This window comes from Pristis pectinata, chromosome 8 (assembly GCF_009764475.1).
Source record: "Pristis pectinata isolate sPriPec2 chromosome 8, sPriPec2.1.pri, whole genome shotgun sequence".
In the NCBI taxonomy this organism is placed as follows: domain Eukaryota; kingdom Metazoa; phylum Chordata; class Chondrichthyes; order Rhinopristiformes; family Pristidae; genus Pristis; species Pristis pectinata.
Genome location: NC_067412.1, coordinates 1,262,606 through 1,286,299, shown reverse-complemented (window position 1 = coordinate 1,286,299; position 23,694 = coordinate 1,262,606). Strand labels below are relative to the sequence as shown.

Genomic DNA, 23,694 nt, shown 5'->3' with positions numbered 1-23,694 from the left:
CGGTGCCGGGGGCTGGCGGTTGGCTGCGCCGGCCGAGGGTTGGGGAGGGTCCCGGCGCCGGCGGTGGGGGCGGGTCCGGCCTCTGCCCGGGCCCCGGGAGGCGGTGCCGGCGGCCGGGAGTGCGCGGCGGTGCGAGCGGCGAGCGGACCATGTACACCATCACCCGCGGGCCCAGCCGGCTGGCCACGCAGCGGAGGACGGGTAGGGCCGGGCCGGGGATCGGGGACCGGCGCTGGGGTCCGGGGGCCGAGGGGGCGGCGCAGGGGTCCGGGAGGGGGACTGGGCACCGGGAGCCCGGGCTCGGCTGACTCTCCCTCCGCCTCTCCCCGCAGGTCCATCCCAGCAGATCGAAGCCAAGCCCGGCTGCGACCTGAAGCAGAAGCCGGCGGGGAGGTGAGTCCCGGGGGCCGGGGGAGGTGGGTGACCCGGGGCGGGGGTGGGTGACCCGGGGGGGGGGGAGACCCGGGCCGGTGCCCCCCCCCCCGTGACCTTGCGGTGAAGGTGACGCTGGGGCCGGGCTCGGGGGAGCCGGGCTCGGGCGGGGCCGGGGTCGGGCGGGGCCGGGCAGCCCGGGGGTGGGGGTGGGGACGGGTGGTCCCGGTCCCGGTCCCGGTCCCCGGCAGTGCCCCCCCCCCCGGGACCGGGGCTGTCGGAAGCCGCAGGATTTTGACCTTCAGCTTTGCTCGGGCGGACCATGTGCGGCAGGGCGAGGGGTTGGGGAACAGCGGCCGATCTGCCCCGGCGACGGTGCGGGGAGACCTGGGGGGACCCGGGGGACGGGATGGGGGAATCCCGGGGGGGACGGTGCGGAGCCGCTGTGGGCGGGCGGTGTGAGACTGAAAGGACTGCCCTTCAAACCGTGCCCTTGTCCCTCGGCTGCTGGGGCAGACGGTCCCTTCCACCGCCGTTCTGCAGGGAGACCGGGGACGGTGTGCACTCGGTGTCCTTCACTTGACCCTCAAGTCCTGCTCGTGTTGACATTCCAACTTGCAAACCCACGGACTCTCCACAGCTACCGAGGCTACACCTCCTTGGTATTGGTTTATTATTGTCACTTGTACTGAGGTATGGTGAAAAACTTGTCTTGCAAACCGATCGTACAGGTCAATTCATTACACAATGCAATTACATTGAGTCAGTACAGAGTGCATTGATGTAGTACAGGTAAAAACAGTAACAGTACAGAGTAAAGCGTCACAGCTACAGAGAAAGTGCAGTGCAATAAGGTGCAGGGTCACAACAAGGTAGATCGTGAGATCAGAGTCCATCTCATTGCATAAGGGAACCGTTCAATAGTCTTATCACAGTGGGGTTGAAGCTGTCCTTAAGTCTGGTGGTACGTGCCCTCAGGCTCCTGTAGCTTCTACCTGATGGATGTCACTTGTAGCGATACCTTTCCTCAGTTTCTCCGTCTCCGCTGCATCTATTCTGGGAGATGAGGCTTTCCACTCCAGGACATCTGAGGTCCTCACTTTTCAGGAGGAAATGGGTTCCGTCTTCCTCCCCCCGCTATTGATGGAGGCCTCAACCACATATCGTCTGTTTCCCACACTTCTGCTCTTAACCTCCCCTCCCACCCCGCTCCCCCAGACAGACCGGGGAGAGAGTTCCCCTCATCCTCACCTCTCACCCCACCAGCCTGTGCATCCAGTGCACCGTTCTGTGCAACGTCCACCAGCTGCAAAGTGATCCCACCGCCAGCCACATCTTCCCCTCCCTCCCCCCACCCCTTCCTTCCTCCCTCCCTACCCCTTCCTTCCTCCCTCCCCACCCCTTCCTGCTTTCTGCAGGGATCGCTCTCTCCGTGACTCCATGGTCCACCCATCCCCCTCCCATCTCCCCCCCCCCCCCCCCCCCCCCCCCCCCCGCCACCTATGGTTGGAGGAGAAACACCTGTTCCTACATCACCTCCCTCACCACCATCCAGAGCCCTAAACAGCCCTCCAGATGAGGCAGACATCTCCGGCCTTGTGTATTGCATCTGGTGCTCCCGTTGTGACGTCCTTTACATCGGTGAGACCAGGCGCAAACTAGGCAACCACTTCGCTGAGAACTTGTGCTCTGTCCGCCATGGAGCTCCCGCCATTTTAATTCTCCTCCCCATGGAAGAAGTGCTGCAACCATTAATGCTCGTATTCCGATGCTTGTTACTGCTTTTAGCAATTGGTTTATTGTTGTCACATGGACTGCGATGCAGTGAAAAACTTTGTTCTGCATGCCATCTGTACAGATCATTTCAGACACAAGTACAGAGTGGAAGAGGTTTTGCATCCAGCCACGGATGAGAGGAGAAAGTTAGAGGGTGAGAGTGTTGAAGAAATATAAAATATTTTCGGAGCTTCTAAAGTAATGTACAAACAGAGTAGCAAAGGTAAATGAAGGCCTGTTGGAGCAAGAGAGGATAAATAATGATAGGGAATAACGCATTTTATTTATGGAATGTGACGTCTATTGCTAGGCCAGCCAATTTTTGTCCATCTCCTGCCCTTGAACTAAGTGCGCAGTGAAGAGTCAACCATATTGTTGGTCTAGAGTGAAATATAGGCCAGACTGGGTGAGGGGGCAGATTAACAGTAGATTTAGTGAGCTGTGGGTTTTTACGACAGCCTGGTAGTTTCGTGGTCACCACCACAGATATAAACTACCTTTTTCTAACTTCCAGGTTTATTTAATTATATGGATTTAAATTCTCCTCTGCTGTAGTGTCTGATGAAGGGTCCAATTACTTGAGCATTACACTACCATAAACAAAGGCATAAATGGCGATGAAGAAGTAGAGAAAATGCTGGGCAAATTATTGGAGATAAAAGCCACCCACCTCCTGCAGAGGCTGTGCATTCATAAGTGGTGATTTTCCAAAATTCCCGGGATTCTGGATTGGAAGATGGGATTTGTAACACTGCTGTTAAAAGGAGAGAAAATAGGGAGCCAGAGATTAGCTGGGATCAGTGTGAATAATTGCAGTATCCTACTAATCAGGAGATTGTTACAGAGCCCTTTGGAAATCACAATAAGGCAAAGCCAATGAGGGTTCATGAAAGAGAAATTGTAGCTGGAACAAATCCAGGAGAGTGTTTGATAATGTAACAATCAGGAGAGAGAAGGGAGAGTCTGGATGTAGTATTTCTAGATTATCAAAGGGCTTTGATAAGGTATGACACTAAACATTGTTATTGAGAATAAGGGTTTGTGGGTTTGGTAATATGACTGGGAGGGAGTGGATGTAACTGAGGACACAATGGATCCTGATATCTCCAATGGAGCAGCATCCTCAGTTGAGCTAAAGAAGATGCATCAGAAGGCCTGATTGGGAAAGTTGTGGTAAAGGCCCCGCAGCTGCTTGACCCGTCGAGTTCCTCCTGCGGATTGTGTGTTATAGAGTCCGAGCACTACAGCACACAAACAGGCCCTTCAGCCCATCTAGTCCACGCCGACCTGACCTTCTGCCTAGTCCCATCTAGCTGCGCCCAGACTGTATCCCTCCAAACCCCTCCCATCCATGTACCTATCCAAACTTCTCTTAAATGTTAGAATTGAACCCGCATCCACCATTTCTGCTGGCAGCTCGTTCCACACTCGCACCACCTTCTGAGTGAAGAAGTTTCCCCTCAGATTCCCCTTAAATATTTCACCTTTCACCCTAAACCCATGACCTCTAACTCTAGTCTCACCCAACCTTGGGGGGGAAAGCCTGCATGCATTCACCCTATCTATACATCTCATAATTTTGTACACCTCTATAAGATCTCCCCTCATTCTCCTGCGCTCCAGAGAATAAAGTCCGAACCTATTCAACCTTTCCCTATAACTCAAGTCCCAGCAGCATCCGTGTAAATTTTCTCTGCATTCTTTCAAGCTTATTGATATCTTTCCTGTAGGTAGGTGACCAGAACTGCACACAATACTCCAAATTCAGCCTCACCAATGTCTTGTACAACTTCAACATAACATCCCAACTCCTGCATTCAATGGCCTGATTTATGAAGTGCCAAAAGCTCTCTTTACGACCCTATCTACCTGTGACGCCACTTTCAAGGAACTATGGATCTGTATTCCCAGGTCCCTCTGTTCTACCGCACACCTTAGAGGTGTACAAGATATTGGGAGGAATAGATAGAGTGGACAGCCAGCACCTCTTTCCCAGGGCACCAATGCTCAATACAAGAGGGCATGGCTTTAAAGTAATGGGTGGGAAGTTCAAGGGACGTCAGAGGGAGGTTTTTCACCCAGAGAGTGGTTGGTGCATGGAATGCGCTGCCTGGGGCGGTGGTGGAGGCAGGTACATTGGTCAAATTCAAGAGGTTGTTAAATAAGCATATGGAGGAATTTAAAATAGAGGGATATGTGGGAGGAAGGGCTTAGATAGTCTTAGGTGAGGTTTAATGTTTGGCACAACATTGTGGGCTGAAGGGCCTGTATTGTGCTGCACTGTTCTATGTTCTACCTCCGAGCCCTACAATTCACTGTGTAAGTCTTACCCTGGTTTGTCCTCCCAAAGTGCATCACCTCACACTTGTCTGCATTAAATTCCATCAGCCGTTTTTCAGCCCACTTTCCTAGCTGGTCAAGAGCTGGCTGCAAGCTTTGATAGCCTTCCTCGCTATCCACTACGCCCCCAATCTTGGTGTCATCTGCAAATTTGCTGATCCAGTTTACCACATTGTCATCCAAATCATTAATCTAGATGAGAAACAACAACAGCGTGTTGCTGCAGATTCCAGCCACTTGCATCTCTGCCACACGGTTTGTGCAGGAAGCTGGCTGCAAGAAAGTGTAGGCAAGGCAGCTGTGCGAGTCGGTGGACTTGTTGTGCACACCTCTCGCCAGCTACCCATGGAGATAGCGAAAGAGAAATCAAGGATGGGGAAGAGTTGGAGCTGAGGGAATGGTGAAAATTGGCTGGAATGTTAGTGAAATTTTCCAGTTTGGATAGAGAGAAGAAATGGCAGATTTGTCAACAGTGAGTCACAGGTTCTGGTGGTTTACAGCCGCCACAAGGACAGAGCACGGTTCCTGCAGTCAGCAAACCTGTAACCCCGATACCCAGTGTTAAACTGCGGCGCCCAGACATTGTTCTTAAACTCTTTCATTCAGAAGTTTAACAGTCTGTACTTTATTACTTTACAACCCAGCACAATATTGATGGAACAATTGCTCTCTGAACTTTTGGCTTCTGGTTACCTTTATATTTACTATCACAGATTTCTCAGAACTCTTTCTCAAAGGTTCACAATCTTCCACTGAACAATATTTTGGTTTCTGTACAACAGTAACAGAAGTGCTGGATAAAGGCAAAATAACTCTATGTGACCAGCGTGCTCTGAGTTTTGGATGGTATCTTTTCGGAAGACTGGGTGATTCCAGTTCCAGTGAGAATTTTCAGCAACAAAAAGGCCCTTCAAACTAATAAACCACTTGAAGGATGTGTCTGGGAACAAGGACATTCACAAATCCCCCATCACGATCTGACTTCTGGAGTTGGAGCTGCTGTTTGGTCGAGCCTGCTTTAACGTGGCGTGGCCATCAGCTCCTTCAGCCCCGACCCAGCGATCAGTAGCCGACCCACCGTACAGCACTGGGAGGTCTCTCGTGTTTTAAATTTCATTGCATCTGTTGGTGCTGAAAGTGTAAACGTTTGTGGAGTTTGAGTTGGCCTTGCTGCCTTTTTCAGCATTTTTTTGTTTTATCATCATTTATCATCAGCTGTTGTATAGGGGGGTGGAGGAGGGCTAAGTGTCAGATTGGGATAAGGTGCAGATCTGGGGGATGCTTCCGGAGAAGTGAGAGGTTTAGACACAGATACTCCCTCTGCACAGTCCCATCTCTCTCTCTCTCGCTCACACACACACACACACACACACACACACACACACACACACACAGAGCAGGGTCAGCATCGGTTAGGCACAGAGTGATACTCCCTCTACACTGTCCCGTCACATGATCCCAGGGTTAGACACAGTGAAGCTCCCTCTGCACTGTCCCGTTACACACTCCCAGGATCAGGCACAGAGTGAATTTCCCTCTATGCTGTCCTGTCCCAAACTCGCAGGGCATGGGTTGGACCCAGAGTAAAACTCCTGCACTGTCCCATCACAGACATAGGACAGGGACGGCAGGGGTTATTCACAGAGAGATGCTCCCTCTGCACTGTCCTGTCACACAGTCCCAGGGTTAGACACAGTGAAGCTCCCTCTGCACTGTCCTGTCACACAGTCCCAGGGTTAGACACAGTGAAGCTCCCTCTGCACTGTCCTGTCACACAGTCCCAGGGTTAGACACAGTGAAGCTCCCTCTGCACTGTCCTGTCACACAGTCCCAGGGTTAGGCACAGTGAAGCTCCCTCTGCACTGTCCTGTCACACACTCCCAGGGTTAGACACAGTGAAGCTCCCTCTGCACTGTCCTGTCACACAGTCTCAGGGTTAGACACAGTGAAGCTCCCTCTGCACTGTCCTGTCACACAGTCCCAGGGCAGGGACAGCACATGTTAGATACAGAATGAATTTGTGTATCGTGCACATTTTCCCAGTGTCCGTTTAACGTGATTAGCCTGGAAACCTGTCATCAGGATCGGTTTGGAGTGATCTGTCTGAATGATTTTGAGGGAACAAGCTGATCTGATGCAGTCAGAAGATCGATTCCTGTGACCATCGATCACCCCAAGTACGATGTTATAGTCGACGAGTGTGGCCAGTTAATGTGAAGGACATGTCATGGTCTCCTTCGTCACCCAGTGAAGTATTACTTGGCAGATGTTCTAGGCTGACGTGGAAAAGGCTGCTGTCTGTGCCAAGGTTAGTTTATGGAAGTGAATTGCAGTGACCTTGGTTACATTCTCATTTCCTGCCATTGGCTACTTGGACATTTGGAACTGCTAGCTGACTTGCTGCCTCCCCCACCCGTTCACTGGTGGGCTCAGGACTGAGCTCACTGGCTCACTCACTGACTGATTAGCTCAATGGCCGGCAGTGTCACTGGCTCACCGGGACTGAGCTGGGTGATGTCGTCCTTTTGCCTGCATTTTGAGATTGGTCTGGTTTGGCCCAAGTCAATGACAGTTCTGGAAAATTCAGCCCTGGAGTATGTGTGCAGAGCTGGGTTTGCGCACGGTTTGGTTAGATCAGGGAGGGGTAGAGCCACTTCCCACCAGCTCTGATAAAACGGCCGAGTCCAGCTGGTTTAGTGACTGGGTTCACCTCGTGGAGTGCGTGCACTGAGCTCCCCGCTCGGAGGGAGGGAGCTGGGCACTGTGCGGTGGGCGCCCCCCGTTTGTGGGTTCCAGCACTGCCTACCCGATGGGTCCACCTGACGGTCAGTGATCCAGGCTCTTATCTTCAGTTTCCCTCCTCGACCCATACCCGGAGTGGGTTGGGTGACGTACGTCCAACTGTCAGGATCACGTAATGGGACAGCGATGCCTTGGTCCCTCGGATGTTTCGGCTGTGGCCATCCAGTCGGGATCCGGACACAGGGAAGGGTGGGTCTGGCGGGGGAGACCGAGAGCCCGGACTCTGGGGTAGGGGCTGCAGCCTCTTCCAGGCTGGGACACGAAGGGCCAGCAGGTCGGAGACTGTAGCCCAGTGGGTGGTGACCTGGAGGCCGGGACCGTTGACCTAGAGATCAAATATTAATTGAATTAAATACATCAGCAGTTAAAATGGCAGCATCAGTAATGGTGTGAACAGAACCACCAGGCTCTCAGACAGACACTTCAGGAGGAAGCCTGTGGTCCAGACCTGGCTGGGCTTGTCTACAACTCTAGACCACGGCAGCGCGGACTGCTCTCAGCCACCCACTGTGAAGTGGCCCAGCAGTTCGGCTGGGGCCAGGGCTGGGGGCATCCCCACACCCACACGGGGTGTCGATTCGAGCTCCTGCCCTGTACTCCTGTTTAACCCTGAGCCTGGATCACTGGGGACCCTGACTTTATTTAAACTCTCCAGGAAGTTTCCTGACTCCTGATGGATCAGTGGGTGAGTCTAAGGGTTTGTGTCTGGTGGGGGGTGGAGTCCAGGCTTGGCGTGTCTGAGTCTACTGTTAATTTGATGTGTTTCCTTCCTTACAAAGGCCATCAACTTGTTGGTTACCCTTCTCTCTGCAGAACAATCATTTAGAATTGATGGAGGAGCAGAAGCTGGGAACACTCAGCAGGTCAGGCAGCGTCTGTGCAGGAACAGTTCAGGTTTCGGGTTCTTGTTATCACGCCAGGATCAGACCTGTTCCTCACCACCTCTCCACTCAGATCCTTTTGTCCCCTGGGCTGAACTGCTGGGGTCAGTGACGGATGGTGTTGGGTGCAGCATGTGGGTCGAAGCCCCGGACTCTTCCCCCCCAATGGTGCTCCGCTGGAGGGTGCTCAGTCTCTCCCAGATGGTACAGCCTGTCTCCCTCTTTTCCAGTAGCCCGGCGCCCAAGCTGGTGTTTAACCGAGTGAATGGGAAACGTTACCCGACGCCGGGAATCATGGAGGCCAGGGAGGAGGAACACACACCAGCTCACGAGGAGAATGTCCGGTTTGTTTATGAAGGTAAGGAAGACAGATCTGGAGCCCGAACTCGGGGAACCTCTCTCCCCATCTCCCGAACTCTGCCCCTCCCTGCTCCTGCCCCTCCTCTCCTGGCCCCACCCACTCCACCCTTGGCCCTTCCCGTCAGTAGTGCTGTGCCCACAGAAACTGTGGAGGTGTCCAGTGGTTTCAAGGGTTAAGCTCCCCGCATCATGTACACTGAGCTTGGAGCCACCCCCTGGTCCCACACCAGTCATGTGTCGGCTCTGCTGAACCATGGTGTCAGGTTGGGTTTTGGTTCCACAGAGCTGCACCTCGTGCCCCACTCCGACCTCTCCTCCAGCCAGGCTCTGAGGGATCCGAGGGACCCGTTCCGGCAGTCGGCTGGGCTGGAGTCTGGGAAGGGCAGGGAGGGCCACATTGGGAATGTGGGAGTGGGTCGGGGTTATTCCAGTCCTGTTCTTGCACTGAGGCTCCGTGTTCCATCTCCACCTGTTGCCGGTCCTTGGTGAGGAAGACGAGGGTGTCTGCTGCCCATTGTGTCTGTCCTGGTCCTACCCTGCGAGTTCTTAGACCAAGGAAACAGGCCCTTCGACCCATCTAGTCCATGCCGACCTGATCTTCTGCCTAGTCCCATCTACCTGCACCTGGACCATATCCCTCCAAACCCCTCCATCCACGTACCTATCCAAACTTCTCTTCAATGTTACAATTGAACCCACATCTACCACTTCCGCTGGCAGCTCAACATACTGAGATGTTTTGAAATGCAGCTTACTGTCCCTGTGCCCTCGTGGGGCCCCTCCCAGGCTCGCTGACCCGGCTGGGCTCCTGGTTGCCCATTGTCTCGAGTTTTAAACTCCTCTTCTTCGGTTCTGGCCGCTGTGCTGTGACCAACCTGCACGCTGCCGAGTCTGTGCTCCACTCTGGTCACTGGCAGCTGCCTGGACCCCGCACTCTGGACTTCCCTCCCTCCACTTCCCTGCCTCTCGGCCTTACTCTTTTCTCTTTTAAGATGCATCTTAAAACCCACCTCTGCCTAACGTTGGGGTGACCCCCTGGTGTCTCCTTATGTGGTTTGATCTCAAACTTTGATAATGTACTGGTGAGGTTCCTTGGGACACTTCCTGCACCAGAGACCCTATATAGATGCAAGTTGTTGTTCTTGGCTACTCCTTTGTACACGGGCTGTTACAGTCCAGTGACTTTGCCTGATCTTTGTTTGTCTCGTCCCCTTTCTGTACTCTTCACTATCCAGTGTGTGAAAGCTGCAGGACATCAGAACAACCCTAAAAGTCGGGAAGGGCACAGATTGCTCACCCTCATTACTGAGCTCACCACCCCAGACTGAATCCGCCCTTGGACAGCCGATCAGCCTCGGGACCGTGGACTGGACCAGTCTCTCGAGGTAAATGTCCCGAGGCTGATCGGCTTTCCGAGGGCAGATTCAGTCTGGGGTGGTGAGCTCAGTAACGAGGGTGTGCGATCTGTGCCCTTCCCGACTTTCAGGGTTGTTTAATATTTGTGTTGTAGAATTTTAATCATTAACAACTTTGACTGAGTCTTATCAACTTGGGAGCTGATTTTATGTGAAACTTTTGCCCAGTTATTTTATCCTTTTGACCCCTGCTGATTTCCTACTTGTTCTAAGTGTTTGACCCATCATGTTTTACATTTACTTTCCTTAACATGTTGTACTTCACACGTAAACTGCATTACACCCTGTCCGCCATCAGCCTGTTCACGTATGTATTGTCCCGTCTCTACCTGGTTGTCTCTGTCAGCTTAATTCTCCGTCCTGTTGTGGGGTCATCAGCAAACGTGACCCCTGTGGGCACCGCCTGACCCTGACCATTTCTGTAACTGAGGAAACCCAGTGCCAACACAGTCCTAAAACAGCTGATCAGGTCCTCCTCTGCCTCGGACATAACTTGGAGCTCCCTGCCTCCTCCTTATCCACCAGTGTTTATCTGAATCCTCCACACTGTTGTTTAATTTGTATCTTTCCACCAGTAACTTTCTCAGAAACTTCTGGAAGGTGTGGTATGGCACCCTGCAGAACTCGGGGACTCAGCCTGGGCTGAGAGCACCTCCCCCAGTTGTGGTCACCAAACTCCAAATACTGGGAATGTACGGCACCGGGAGGGATTGCTTGGTCCCTCGTGTCCCTGCCACAACAGCCAGAGTTTTTGGGTTGTGCTGGGGGGGCGGAGGGTCACTCAGGTAGTGGGTTCCTGACTGCCACCCTCTTGGGAGACGTTCCCTCCCTTGTCTCCAGCAGTTAAATCCTGGGCCCCTGTTACAGAGCCCACTGTCAGGGGTAACCGTCCTGCCTGGACACCTCAATGATCTCTCCTCTGCCTTGTTCCAAAGAGAACAATCCCGGCTGAGGCGACCCCTGCTCTTAATTAAAACCCAACAGTCCAGGTGACACCCCTGTACCCCGTCTGGTCAACGGTCTGTCACCGCTCCCTGAGTGCTCTCCCTGAGGTCAGACTGAAAGGAGAGGGTCAGGGGGCTATGCATGAACCTCCACAGGTCTCTGCTTCCACCCCATCCATAAGCAGTGTGTCCCAGTCAGAACTGACAGTGCAACTGAAGGTCAGTGCTGTCGTACGTTAATAGCCAGAGGTGCAAGCCTCACCTCTGGAGCAGTACTCCTGGTTGAGCTCAGTTATTGCCAGGACTTTTGTAGAACATTACACTTTAGCAAATCTCTCTACCATAGGTCCAAAGCCCAAAGTTGAATAAACAACTTGTATTTATACAGCACCTCTAACTTAGTGACACATCTGAGGTGTCACAGAAGGATTATCAAATGAAAATTAACAGCCTGTTATTTTTGGAATGTATGGTTAAAAGTTTCCTCAAAGAAGTGGATGTAAAATTATGAAGGGTGCGCAGGAACAGAGGGAGCCGGTGTTACTCTGCATGGATCTTTGGAGTTCAGAGGCACAGAGTGCAGGGGTGGGGAGGTGGTGTTGGACCTGCGCGCACCCTGGGTGGGTCACAGCTAGGGGGTCGCACCCAGCTCCGGTCTCCCATTGGAGAGCGGTTACAGAGGAGGTTTACAGAATGGCCGCAGGGATGAGAGACATCAGCTGGAGGGTTAGGATGGAGAAACTGGGGGTGTTCTCCTTGGAGTAATGAAGGTTGAGGGGAGGGTTGGTGGACAGGATCAACAGGTTGGGAGCGGAGGGTTCCAGGACCAGGGGCGGGGGGTTAAGGCTTTGAGCAAAAGGTTCATGGGGGATGTGAGGAGAAACCTGTTTACTGAGAGACGGCTTCAGAACTGAAGCTCACTGCTTGTAAAAAGGTGGAAACAAAGTCACTCTGGGCCTTGTGAAGGGAATTGAAGAAGGAATTAGCAGGGCTGTAGGAAGAGCAGGAGGATGGGACTGACAGGACTGGTATATCATAGGATTTGATGGACCAAATGGCCTCATTCTGTCCTACTATTCTCTGACTAAGAGACAAGGCCTCGGGGAAGGACTTCTCTCTCCATTAGGATCCGCCCCGTTCAGCTGTCGGCTTTCTTCACGGTGTCAGTTTTTGTCTGGAACCACATGACATTTTCCTATATTAAAGGTGCTTCATAAATACAAATTGTTGTTGGAGCATGTAGATGGCCATTCCAACATGCTTTATTAGAAAACAACTGGCAATCCAATTATTGTAGACTTTGCAATAATTTTATGGGATTTCAGTTCAGGGGTAAAGGATATAAACTGTATAAGTTTAGGGTGGGGAATGAGGCCGTTTGGCCCATTGAGATGGGTCAGGTGTGTTGGGGTTGTTTGAGGCACGAGTGGATGGAGGGTGTGCCGATGGGGAGGGGCAGGTTGCTTCACTCTGGGGCATTTACCTTTGGTCTGAAGCTGGAAGTAACCCTCCGGATGGATGCACAGCAAGATGTGTCACTGAGTTACGGAGCTCAGAAACGTGCTCCGTGCCGACTGAGCTCACCCCACTCGCCCGCGTTTGGCCCATGTCCCTCTAAACTTTCTCAATCCATGATCCTGTCCAAATGTCTCTGAAACATTGTGATTGTACCCCTCTACCACATCCTCTGGCAGCTCGTCCCACACACCCACCACCCTCTGCGTGATAAACGTGCCCCTCAGGCCCCCTTTAAAATCTCTTCCCTCCCACCTTAAACCTCAAGGTCATCCACCTTATCTATAACACTCATGATTTTATAAGCTTTGATAAGGTCACACTTAAAGCTTAAGTGTGCTGAGAGAGCTCAGAGAGAGGTGCTTTAAATGTTCAGAAAGAACAAGCACGTGTGTACTTTAAATTCCGAGCTTACACTGAGCTCCCTTCATTTCTCTCTCCGTGGTAAATAGATGAACCCAATTTGACAGTGAAACTGCACAGCCGTTCGAGGTCGGTGCCGAGGTCTCTTAAGCCCATGGTAATGACCAAATGTAGGACATGGGTAACCACACACAAGCAGTTAAACCACAGGTGGTTCCTGACTGATAAATAATTAAACCCACCACAAAAATAATTTTATTTTCGAAGTTTAAAAGGTCACTGATGGACTAATGATAATTTGAAACTTTCACAGTGAGGGGAAGTCCAGTCAGGTTATTTTCTTGTGTTCAAAGTGCAGGTTTTATACACTGGGAAGCAGATGGAAGACTGAGTGTGTCACCGAGCTGGAGCTGCCTGCGCTGGAGGGCTCCCTGACTGGGTGGGGTCTGGCCCTCCAGGATTATCTCCAGTTACCAGAACTCAGGCAGCCAACGGCTGTCCGACCCCCTCGGGCTTTGGGAACGGTGGAAGGTTCCAACTATTAAATGGCATCAGTTAGGAGACTTGGATGTTTTAATGAGAGGTGACCATAATGTGTGGTGTTTGCAGGGTGCTGCTTGGATGACTGCCCCAGGGAGCTGGCCTCCCTTGTGCTTTGTGTTTCTCTGGTTCTAGTTATCGCTGATACACTAGGGCATGTTGACGTGAGGAAAGAGGATGTGCTGGAACTTTTGAAAAACATTAGGATAGATAAGTCACCGGGGCCGGATGGGATATATCCAAGGTTATTACGGGAAGCAAGGGAAGAGATTGCTGCACCTTTGGCAATGATCTTTGCGTCCTCACTGGCCACAGGAGTAGTGCCAGATGATTGGAGGGTGGCAAATGTCGTTCCTTTGTTCAAGAAAGGGAGTAGTGACAACCCTGGGAATTACAGGCCAGTGAGTCTTACTTCAGTGGTGGGCAAATTACTGGAGAAGATTCTTAGAGACGGGATTTATGGGCATTTGGAGCAGCACAGTCTGATTAGGGACAGTCAGCACGGCTTTGTGAGGGGCAGGTTGTGCCTCACGAGCCTGATCGAATTCTTTGAGGATGTGACAAAGCACATTGATGAAGGTAGAGCAGTGGATGTGGTGTACATGGATTTTAGTAAGGTGTTTGATAAGGTTCCTCATGAAAGGCTCATTCAGAAAGTCAGGAGGCATGGGATCCAGGGAGACTTGGCTGTGTGGATTCGGAATTGGCTCGCCCATAGGAGACAGAGGGTGGTTGTAGATGGAGCGTATTCTGCCTGGAGGTCGGTGACCAGTGGTGTTCCACAGGGATGTGTTCTGGGACCCCTGCTCTTTGTGATTTTTATAAATGACTTGGATGAAGATGTGGAAGGGTGGGTTAGTAAGTCTGCAGATTTGTGTGGTTTGTCCTAAGTTTGGTGGTATTGTGGATGTGTAGAAGGTTGCTGTAGGTTACAACAGGACCTACAGGACATTGATAGGATGCAGAGCTGGGCTGAGAAGTGGCAGATGGAGTTTAACCCAGAAAAGTGTGAAGTGATGCACTTTGGAAGATTGAATTTGAAGGCAGAATACAAGGTTAATGGCAGGACTCTTAGCAGTGTGGAGGATCAGAGGGATCTTGGGGTCCACGTCCATAGATCCCTCAAGATTGCCGCACAGGTCGATAGGGTTGTTAAGAAGGGCGTATGGTGTGTTGGCCTTCATTAGTCAGGGTATTGAGTTCAAGAGCCGCGAGGTAATGTTGCAGCTCTATAGAACTCTAGTCAGACCACACTTGAAGTATTGTGTTCAGTTCTGGTCGCCTCATTATAGGAAGGATGTGGAAGCTTTAGAGAGGGTGCAGAGGAGATTTACCAGGATGCTGCCTGGATTGGAGAGCGCGTCTTGTGAGGCTAGGTTGAGCGAGCTAGGGCTTTTCTCTTTGGAGAGGAGGAGGATGAGAGGTGACTTGATAGAGGTGTACAAGATGATAAGAGGCATAGATTGAGTGGACAGTCAGAGACTTTTTCCCAGGAAATGGTTAACATGACGGAGACATAATTTTAAGGTGATTGGAGGAAGGTATAAGGGGGATGTCAGGGGTAAGTGTTTTTACACAGAGAGCGGTGGGTGCGTGGAACGCACTGCCGGCAGAGGTTGTGGGGGCAGATACATTAGGGACATTTAAGAGACTCTTAGATAGACACATGAATGGTAGAAAAATGGAGGGCTATGTGGGAGGGAAGGGTTAGATAGATCTTAGAGCAGGATAAAACATAAGCACAACACTGGGCCGAAGGGCCTGTACTGTGCTGTAACGTTCTATGTTATCCCTCGGTCAAACTTCATTAAAACAACATTAGCTGCTTATCTCATTGCCTTTAATGGGTGAAGCGCTCAGGGCACGAGGGGAGGGTGGGAGACGAGACCAGAGATGGCACAGACCTGCTGGACGTTCTGTCGAGGTACAACCAGTGAACAGGCTTTGGATACGGTAATGAGGCTGGTTTAATAAGCAATCTCCGTGTAAAACATCTCCTAGGAAGCATAGTGATCATAGAATCTTGTAGCAAGGATGTAGAATAGAATGTAGCATTCAGTCTGCGAACAAGAAATTTGGGTTGGAACTGACTGTGTGTAACCTAAGTTACGACAGAACGTGGATGGGGTTGGCTACAGGGGACTGGGCTGATGGTGGGAAGGACAGTAAAACAGGCAGTGGTAAACGTTTAGGGACATCAAAAATATATCCCAGTTAGGACAAAAGATTGCAAGGAAGGAATGAATGAGGCAGGAGTGGCCAGGGAAGCTGAGCAGGGTATTAGGTTGAAAGAGAATGTTCAGGGGAGCAAAAGTTACCCGAAGACTGGAATAAATTCAGAATCCAGCAAAGGAGGACAAAAAAATGATAGAGAATAAACTGAGGGCAAACTAGTGAGGAATATGAAAACAGACATTGAGAGATTCTGTAAATAAATGAAAAGGAACAGAGAGGTCCCATTGAGGATGAGGCAGGGGAAATAGTTATGGGGAACAAGGAAATGGCAGAGGATTTAAACAGATATTTTGCACCAGACTTTCTGTGGGAGATACTGTGAACATCCCATCAATGCTGGGGAGGAATTAAATACCATCAGCATCACTAGAAAAACTACTAGATAAACCAATGAGGCTAAACCCTGATAAAATCACCTGGCCCGTATGCCTTGCATCCTAGGAACCTAAAAGAAGTGGTGACTGAGATAGTGGATGCTTTAGTCACAATCTTCCAAACGTCCTTGGATTTTGGAGAGGTACCAGAGGTTTGCAAAACTGCCAATGTGATGCACCTATTCAAAAAGATTGGGAGGGCCAAAAGGCAGGTAACCAAACGGTTAGCCTAACATCTATTGTTTGAAAAATATTCAAATCAATTATAGAGCCATTGAGTCGTACAGCACGGAAACAGGCCCTTTGGCCCACCATGTCCATGCTGACCTTTTTCGCCCATTTACACTAATCCCATTTGCCTGCAATAGGACTGGATCCTTCTGTGCCTTGCCTGTCTAAATGCTGCTTAAACACAGTGACTGTAGCTGACTCCACTGCCTCCCCTGGCAGTGTGCTCCAGATATCAACCCCTTTGTGTTTTTAAAAAAAACTCACCCCTCAGATTCGCTTTAAAACTCCTTCCTGTCACCTTGAACCTACAGTATGACCTCTTGCTTTTGATCATCCTACCTTGGGAAGAAGATTCTGACCATCTGCCCTATCTCTGATAAATTTATACACCTCTATTAGGTCACCCCTCAGCCTCCATCGCTCCAGGGAAAACAGTCCCAGCCTGTCCAATCTCTCCCCATAACTAACGTCCTCCGACCCAGGCAACACCCTGGTGAATCCCCTCTGCACCCTCCCCAGCACAGTCACATCCTTCCCACAGTGTGGTGACCAGATCTGCACACAGTGCTCGCAGTGCGGTCTCACCAGTGTTCTGTAAAGTTACAACATAACATCCTAACTTTTATATTACGTGCCTTGGCCGATGAAGGCGAGCATGACATGTTCTTTCTCCACCTATCCACCTGTGGTACTGCTTTCAGGGAACTGTGGACTTGAACCCCAAGGTCCCTCTGTTCATCAACATTCCTTGGCCTCCTAACATTTACTGTACATGGCCTACCTGGTTTGACTTCCAAAAATGCATCACCTCACAATTGTCCACCTGCCAATGTTCTGTCTGATCTACATCCTGCTGTAGCCTCAGACACCCTTCCTCGCTGGGCAGACCACCACCAGCTTCTGTCATCCACAAACTTGCCATTCAAACCTCCTGTGTTCACCTTGTTAAGGAAGTAACGGCAGCACTTTTGGAGATCTGTAATCCAATCAAGTAGAGTTAGCTTAGTGAAGGGAGTGTTTTGAGGAAGTCTCCACCAGTGGAGAGAGGGGAACCAGTAGATGTGTTGGATTTGGATTTCCAGAAGCACCAGTAAGGTGCTTCACCGAAGGTTAGGTCACCGCAGCCCCTGGTGCTGGAGGTAACACATTGGCATAGATAGAGGATAGGTTTATAGGCAGGAACAGTGAGTAGGGATAAGAAATCATCTTCCGGTTGGCAACCAGTGATCAGCAGGTACCATGGGGATCAGTACCGTTTTCGATATGTATGATGACCTGCAGGAGGGAAAGGAATAGACAGTGGGAAGTCTAGTTGCCAGGATAATATGAACAGTTTGCAGAGAGATAAATGGGTTAGGGGAGTGGGCGAATGGGACATAGTTGGGAAAGTATGAAACTGTTCATTTTGAATGAAGAACCATATTGTTTAAATGGAGTAAATGAGTGGAAAGCTGCGGCACAAAGGGATTTGGAGGTCCTGGGCACGACACGCAAAGCCAGCACGCGACTGCAGCGGGTATTGGGAAGGCTGATGGAACGTTGGCCTTTGTTTCGGGTGGTTGGAGTATAAAACTAGGGAAGTGTAAGTGTACGAGGCACTAGTGAGGCCACGTCTAGAACACTGCAGACAGTTTTGGCTCCGCTATTTAAAGAAAGGTATTGTTTCATTGGAGATGGTACAGAGAAGATTCCACTAGGATGTGCCAGGATACCCGAGTATGGAAGGATTGTCCTTCAAGGAAAGATTCAACAGGTTGGAACTCTACTCGTTGGAGTTTGGAAGAATGAGAGGTGACCTTATTGAAACGTGTAAGATTGGTGGACAGGGTTAATGCTGAGAGGAGGTTTACTCTGGTGAGAGGGTTCAGAACGGGAGGGCACCCATTTTACACAGGGGAGGAAGAATGTCTTCTTTCAGGGGCTTGTGACTCTTGGGAGCCCCTGGCCACAGAGAGCTGCAGGGGCAAAGTCCTCGGGTATATTTAAGGCAGAGTTAGCTTTCTAATTAGTAAGGGAATTGTGGGATAATGGGGAGGGGTAGGAAAGTGGTATGTGGGATCAGCCATGGTCCTGGTACAGCAGGCTAGAGGGGCTGAATGGCCTCCTACTGTTCATGGTCCTGTCTTGTGTAAAGTGCTTTGGGACATGTGGAGCTGGTGAATGATGTTATTTGAATAAAACTTCTTCCTTGCTTCCTCCCTGCTGCGGCTTGTAGCTGTGTCCTCTTCTGTTGGCATTAAGAGAGCCGAGCTCTGTCTCCTGCCCTGTGTCTAGCTCTCCGTGACCGGAATACTCTCTTTCTCCCAGCTTGGCAGCAGGTGGAAGAGGAGCTTGGGGCCAGCCGGCGACCAGAGAACAACCAGAGTCCCTGCGGGACAGTGGAGTATGTGGAGAAAACACCATGCCAAAACTTGAACAGTGAGTATCGTCAGGTACTGTTCCTACTTCACAGGACTGGCTGTGCTCCTGACCGGTGAAACCTCCTGAATTTCCCTGGAGTGTCCAGGAAATAAGGAAACTTGGGTTAAGGAAGTGGCAGTGCAGTGCGGCGAGGGCAACAGGTCGGCCAACTGGGAACCAGAAAACTGCAGATGCAGCAAATCCGAAATAAAAACAGAGAATGCTGGAAACACTCAGCAAGTCAGGCAGCATCTGTGGAGAGAGGAACAGTGAACTGTTCAGGTCCACAACACTACGTCAGAACTGGGAAACGGAAAACAAGTTTTAAGTTGCTGAGAGGACGGAGGGAGACTAGGGTTGTACGCTGTGATACCGATGGGCTGGGTGGGGTGGGGGAGTTGGAAGCTGTTAGGCGGTGGGTGGTGTCACTGATGTAAGTGAGAGGGACTAGGCCAGAGGTGAAAGGATGGAACCAGGGTAGGAAGAGGCAAGTCCTGTGCTGTAAGACCAGGCTGAGGCATTGCCCTTGTGTTTCAGCCAGGGCTTTGGGGGAAACATCCCGCATTTCCATCTGATGCCACAGGACCTCTGCCTACCGGAGAGGGCAGGTGGGACCTCACTTTAACCTCGCAGGCCAAAGAACAACACCTCTGACTGAAAAGTTGGCCTGGTTGCAAACGTACCCGTGAATGTTCGGGTTAGGAGGAGCCACTCTGAGTCTGCTCTTACATTCCAGATCGCCTTTAATCTGATGGTATTCCCAGCCACTCCTGTAAACTATTAACCCTCAGTTTATCAAGTATCTGTCTCTGCCCTAAAAATATTTCTTTTGAGGAAGAAAGTTCCCTCTTAGAGAGAAACGTTCACCTCGCCTTTAAATGAGTGAGCCCTGCCACTCGTTACTCTAGGGATAACTTGCCAACCAAGAAGCCCGCCAGCATGTCTTTGGGATGTGGGAGGAAACTGGAGCACTCGGGGGAACCCCATGTGCAAACTCCACACAGACAGCACCCCAGGTCAGGATTGAACCTGGTCACTGGATCGTGGAGCACCTGTTTTCCGGGTATCAGTCTGGTAAACCTTCCCTGAACTGCTTCCAGCACATTTACATCTTTGCTTAAGTAAAGATGATGGCCCAAAGTGTGGTCTGAAGCCATGGTCTCCTGACTGAAACACGTCTGCACTCACTGATGTCAGTGTTAAAATTGTATTTTTTTTCGTTTATTAGTTCTAAAGGTATTAGAGAGAAGGCCAAATGACCTTCACCGGCGAGACGTCCAGTAATCACCGTGGCGAGGCTGAGTCGGGGACCAGAGCTGTCCTTGGCTCGGTTTACAGCTGATCCGAGCTGAGGCTGCAGCAGAGGATACACCTGGCCCGTGCCAGGGAAAGGCCAGGGCCATTGATCCTGATATCAGGCCTCAGCCACATGTCGGCTGAGACCAGCTTACCCTGTGCTGACCATGGGCGAAATGAAATTCAAGGAGCTCTTCTGACGATTAATGATTGTGGGAAGTACCAGGAGTGAAGGGGGTCCTGGGCATCCAACCCCTGCTGTCCTGCCCCGGGAGTCTATCACGGGACGGCGTAGAGGGATCTTTACTCTGTGCCTAACCCTGGGAGTGTGTGTGATGGGATGGTGTGGAGGGAACTTCATTCTGTGTGTCTGACCCTGGGAGTGTGTGACAGGACGGTGTGGAGGGAGCTTCACCCTGTGTCTGACCCTGGGAGTGTGTGACGGGACGGTGTGGAGGGAGCTTCACCCTGTGTCTGACCCTGGGAGTGTGTGACGGGACAGTGTAGAGGGAGCCTTAATCAGTTTCTAATCCTTTTTGTTTACATGACATTTTTATTTATAAAATTGGAGCATTTGAAAAGTTTGCTTCTCCCATAGTTATTGCACTGATCTTTTTGCACCCTTCCACTCTTTCCTACAGTGTGGTCACATTTGGCAGTCTGTACACCACCCCAGCCAGTGTCTTCCACCCAAATGTTCCTGTCCCAAGTCATAGTCACACAGCACCAAAACAGGCCCTTTGGCCCACCATGTCCATGCCAACCCTCAATCAGTTGTAATCCCTGTTCCCTGCACTTCGTCCACAGCCTACCCTGCCTCCGTCACCCCCAGACAGTGTGGCCCTGATCCCAACCACCCTGGTTTAAAAGCATGGAACGAGTTCTTCCTCAGCCTCATGCCCCTTACCCTGAACCTATGCCCTCTAGTTTTAGGCACTTCTGCTATGGGGAAAGGTTTCTCCCTATCTATACTCTGTGTAATTCCGTACACCTCTCAGGTCCTCCAGTCCCCTCTGTTGCAGGGAGAACAGACCCAGCCTCTCCTCATAACTGAAACACTCCATCCCAGGCAATGTCCTGGGGAATCTGCTCTGCTCCCTCTCCAGTGCAGTCATGTCCATCCTATAGTGTAGCAACCAGAACTGTACACAATACTCCAGCTGTGGCTAAGTAACGTTTTATAAAGTTGTACCATAACTTCCCTGCTCTTGTGTTCTACACCCTGAATAATGAAGGAAGGTATCCCATAAGCCTTATTTACCTGTGCTGCCACCTTCAGGGATGCTTGAACTTCTGTACCAAGGTCCCTCTGTTCCTCCGTACTCCCTAGGGCCGATCCATTCAATGTGTGTGGCCTACCCTGATTAGTTCTCCCAAAGTGCAGCACCTCAGCCATACTGAGAATGTGCAATGGATGGTGTAGAGGGAGTTTTACTCAGTATCTTGCTTGTTTTCTTAACATTTTAAAATAACGTTATGTGCAACATCAAATGATAAAATGGTTACATTAAAACACTACTCTCCTTGTCCAGGATGCATTCCAGCCCCTGCGGTGCCCACTGGTCTCGGAAGGCCTCCTGTAAGGCAGTGAACATTAGTGCTCCCTCTCCAGATTCACCTCGGCATGGGCAAGCAGTCGAGTCTCTCTCTCTCTTTACTGGATGACCAAAGGTCAGGAGTGTGGTGCTGAAGTTCAACCAGAACCCAGAGAGCAGCTCCTTCAAATACTGGAGGGCTGCAACCTCTCATGTTCCACAAGTACGTAGAACACAGACTCCTCCAGGCCACAGGAATGACGACAGGACAGAGTAGAGGGAGCTTTACTCTGGATTGAACCCCTGCACTGGGAGTGAGCGATGGGACGGAGGGACTTTGTTGTTAGCTATATTCCCTTGGAAGTGGATGTTGGATGTGGAGGTGTGTATGACGAGCCTGCAGCAGGTTCAGCAGGAGCTCCGTTGATATATTTCCTACTTTTGTTTTGTAGACTTTGTGCCGATCGACCTGGAGGAGTGGTGGGCGAAGCAGTTCCTGGCCAACATTCAGAACTCGTCCTAGAGCCAGCTGGGATTGGTCATGTCTGACTGGAAAACATCGGCAGCCAGTAACACTTGGATTTCTTCAGATCTCTCCCTCCTCTCGCAGTGATTTACAGAGTGAAGACGTTTCTGTAAAACCCAAATAAACTGAGATGCTCGGCAGTGACCTTTGGCCTTCAACCTCTGCTTTGATTGGGTGAAATCCCCCGCCTTAGTGCAATAAAGCAGTGAGTTTTGAGCAAGACGATCAGGGTCACCTTCACAAGGCTTCAGAAGATGTTTCTCTCTACTCTGGATGGATTGATGGTTAATTCTGTGCCAGCCTACACCTGATGACATCCCAGAGCACCTGGCCTTGGGTTAGAGCCATTCCCACCTGTGACTGGTGGGACGGTGAGGAACCCCACCCAGTAGCCTGAGGCGATAAACTCGATGTGACACAGGAACCCGGGTCAAATCAGCACCTTCCTTCCCTGGAGGTGACAGCAGCAACTGCCCCCGCCCCCACCCCCACCCTGGAATGATGTGGCACCCTTCTGATTCCTACCACCTCTCTTCTTGCCCTGCTTCTTGCTGTGTCTTGACATTCACAGAACACGTTCTATTTGTAAGCGAGGAACTCCTGTTATGTAAATGCTGCATGTGGTGGTTTTGCCTCAGTCAAGCGGAACTCGCATCCTCTGGCCTGCCTTCCTTCCCTGAGCTGTGCAGGACGAGCCTGCCCTTGCCCTGGTGTTAGCGAGCTTCACTTGTTGATGAGCTGTAGCTGAGTAATGGTTTTTCACTGCTCTTCCCATTCCAGGCAGCCTCCTCCAGCTGTCCCGTGAGCTCTTTGTTGATGTTTGCGTCTGTCTCCCGGGGTGGGTGAGCCCTCTGTACTGTAGGGCAGAAGTGGGTGTCGGTCGGTTACTGGGGATGGACCGTGAGTGGCAATGAGGTGTTCACCAGCAGGGTCCCTGGTCCTGGAGATCGGGTGTCTCTCTCCCTCCACTACAACAGATTGTTCAATTCTTTCTTCATATCACCTGTTCCGGTTACCTGAAGCTGTGAGGGATTTGAAGTGTGCCACCTGTAATTTAATAGCTGCCTGTTGTACTGCAGCACGCAGAGAATGCATTGTGATCACCACTGCCTTAATGCCCAGCTGAGAGTCAGCAGCAGGCTGTGGGTAAATGACAGGTAGACCAGCATCTCAAACTACCTGTCACGCTGTGGCCTTTTGGTGGTGTTCATTCCACTGCAGGTGGTGGGGGAAGGGTGGGGTCACTGTGTACCTGTGGGGGTGAAGAACCCTGGGATTGGGCGGTGACAAGCGCTTCAGCAGAGGGTAACGCCTGGTGATGTGACCTGTGGGGACAACCCTCTCTCCTTCCACTGCCCTGTAGTTGCCTCCTTTCAGTAACACACAGTTTCATGTAGTAACTTGCTGTTCAGTCTCTCTGCTGTACCCGTGAGATGTCTGGAATTTTTCTAGAGTCCTGCCTTGCGTGGGCCCCAGCATCAGGCTGCTTCAGCACTGCGTTCAGTCGCGGACTTCAACAGCTCAGCTTTGTCTAACTGCGCCATCTCCCCAGGCCCTCCCCAGCTCCACCTGCTTGCTGGACTTCAGGCTTTTGTCATTTTACCATTCTGCCCTTGGCTGGGAGGTCCAGCTGGGTAACAGTAAGCGTCAACCCGGGTAACAGTAAGCGTCAACCCGAGGAGCTGAACTGTGGGAACTGGTGCTGGAACCTCTCCCTACTGCATGGGATGAGGTAACCACTGGCACTGGGATCTCCAGGTAATGTAAATCTGTAATAATTTAGTACAGG

The 23,694-nt window shown here is 51.1% G+C and overlaps 1 protein-coding gene across 2 annotated transcripts; it reads left to right on the top strand.

The window, feature by feature from the left end:
• mcrip2 (MAPK regulated corepressor interacting protein 2) lies at window positions 1-22,049 on the top strand. 2 transcript variants are annotated; one of them, XM_052021627.1, is made up of 5 exons: window positions 1-201; window positions 333-393; window positions 8,405-8,529; window positions 18,456-18,566; window positions 21,832-22,049. In XM_052021627.1, the coding sequence occupies exons 1-5, from the start codon at window positions 150-152 to the stop codon at window positions 21,900-21,902; spliced, it is 420 nt and encodes a 139-aa protein (XP_051877587.1). In that variant the 5' UTR covers window positions 1-149; the 3' UTR covers window positions 21,903-22,049. The 2 variants fall into 2 exon arrangements, with proteins under 2 accessions (XP_051877587.1, XP_051877586.1); XM_052021626.1 differs by having other exon boundaries at window positions 8,402-8,529.
• The last annotated feature ends 1,645 nt before the right edge of the window (window positions 22,050-23,694 follow it).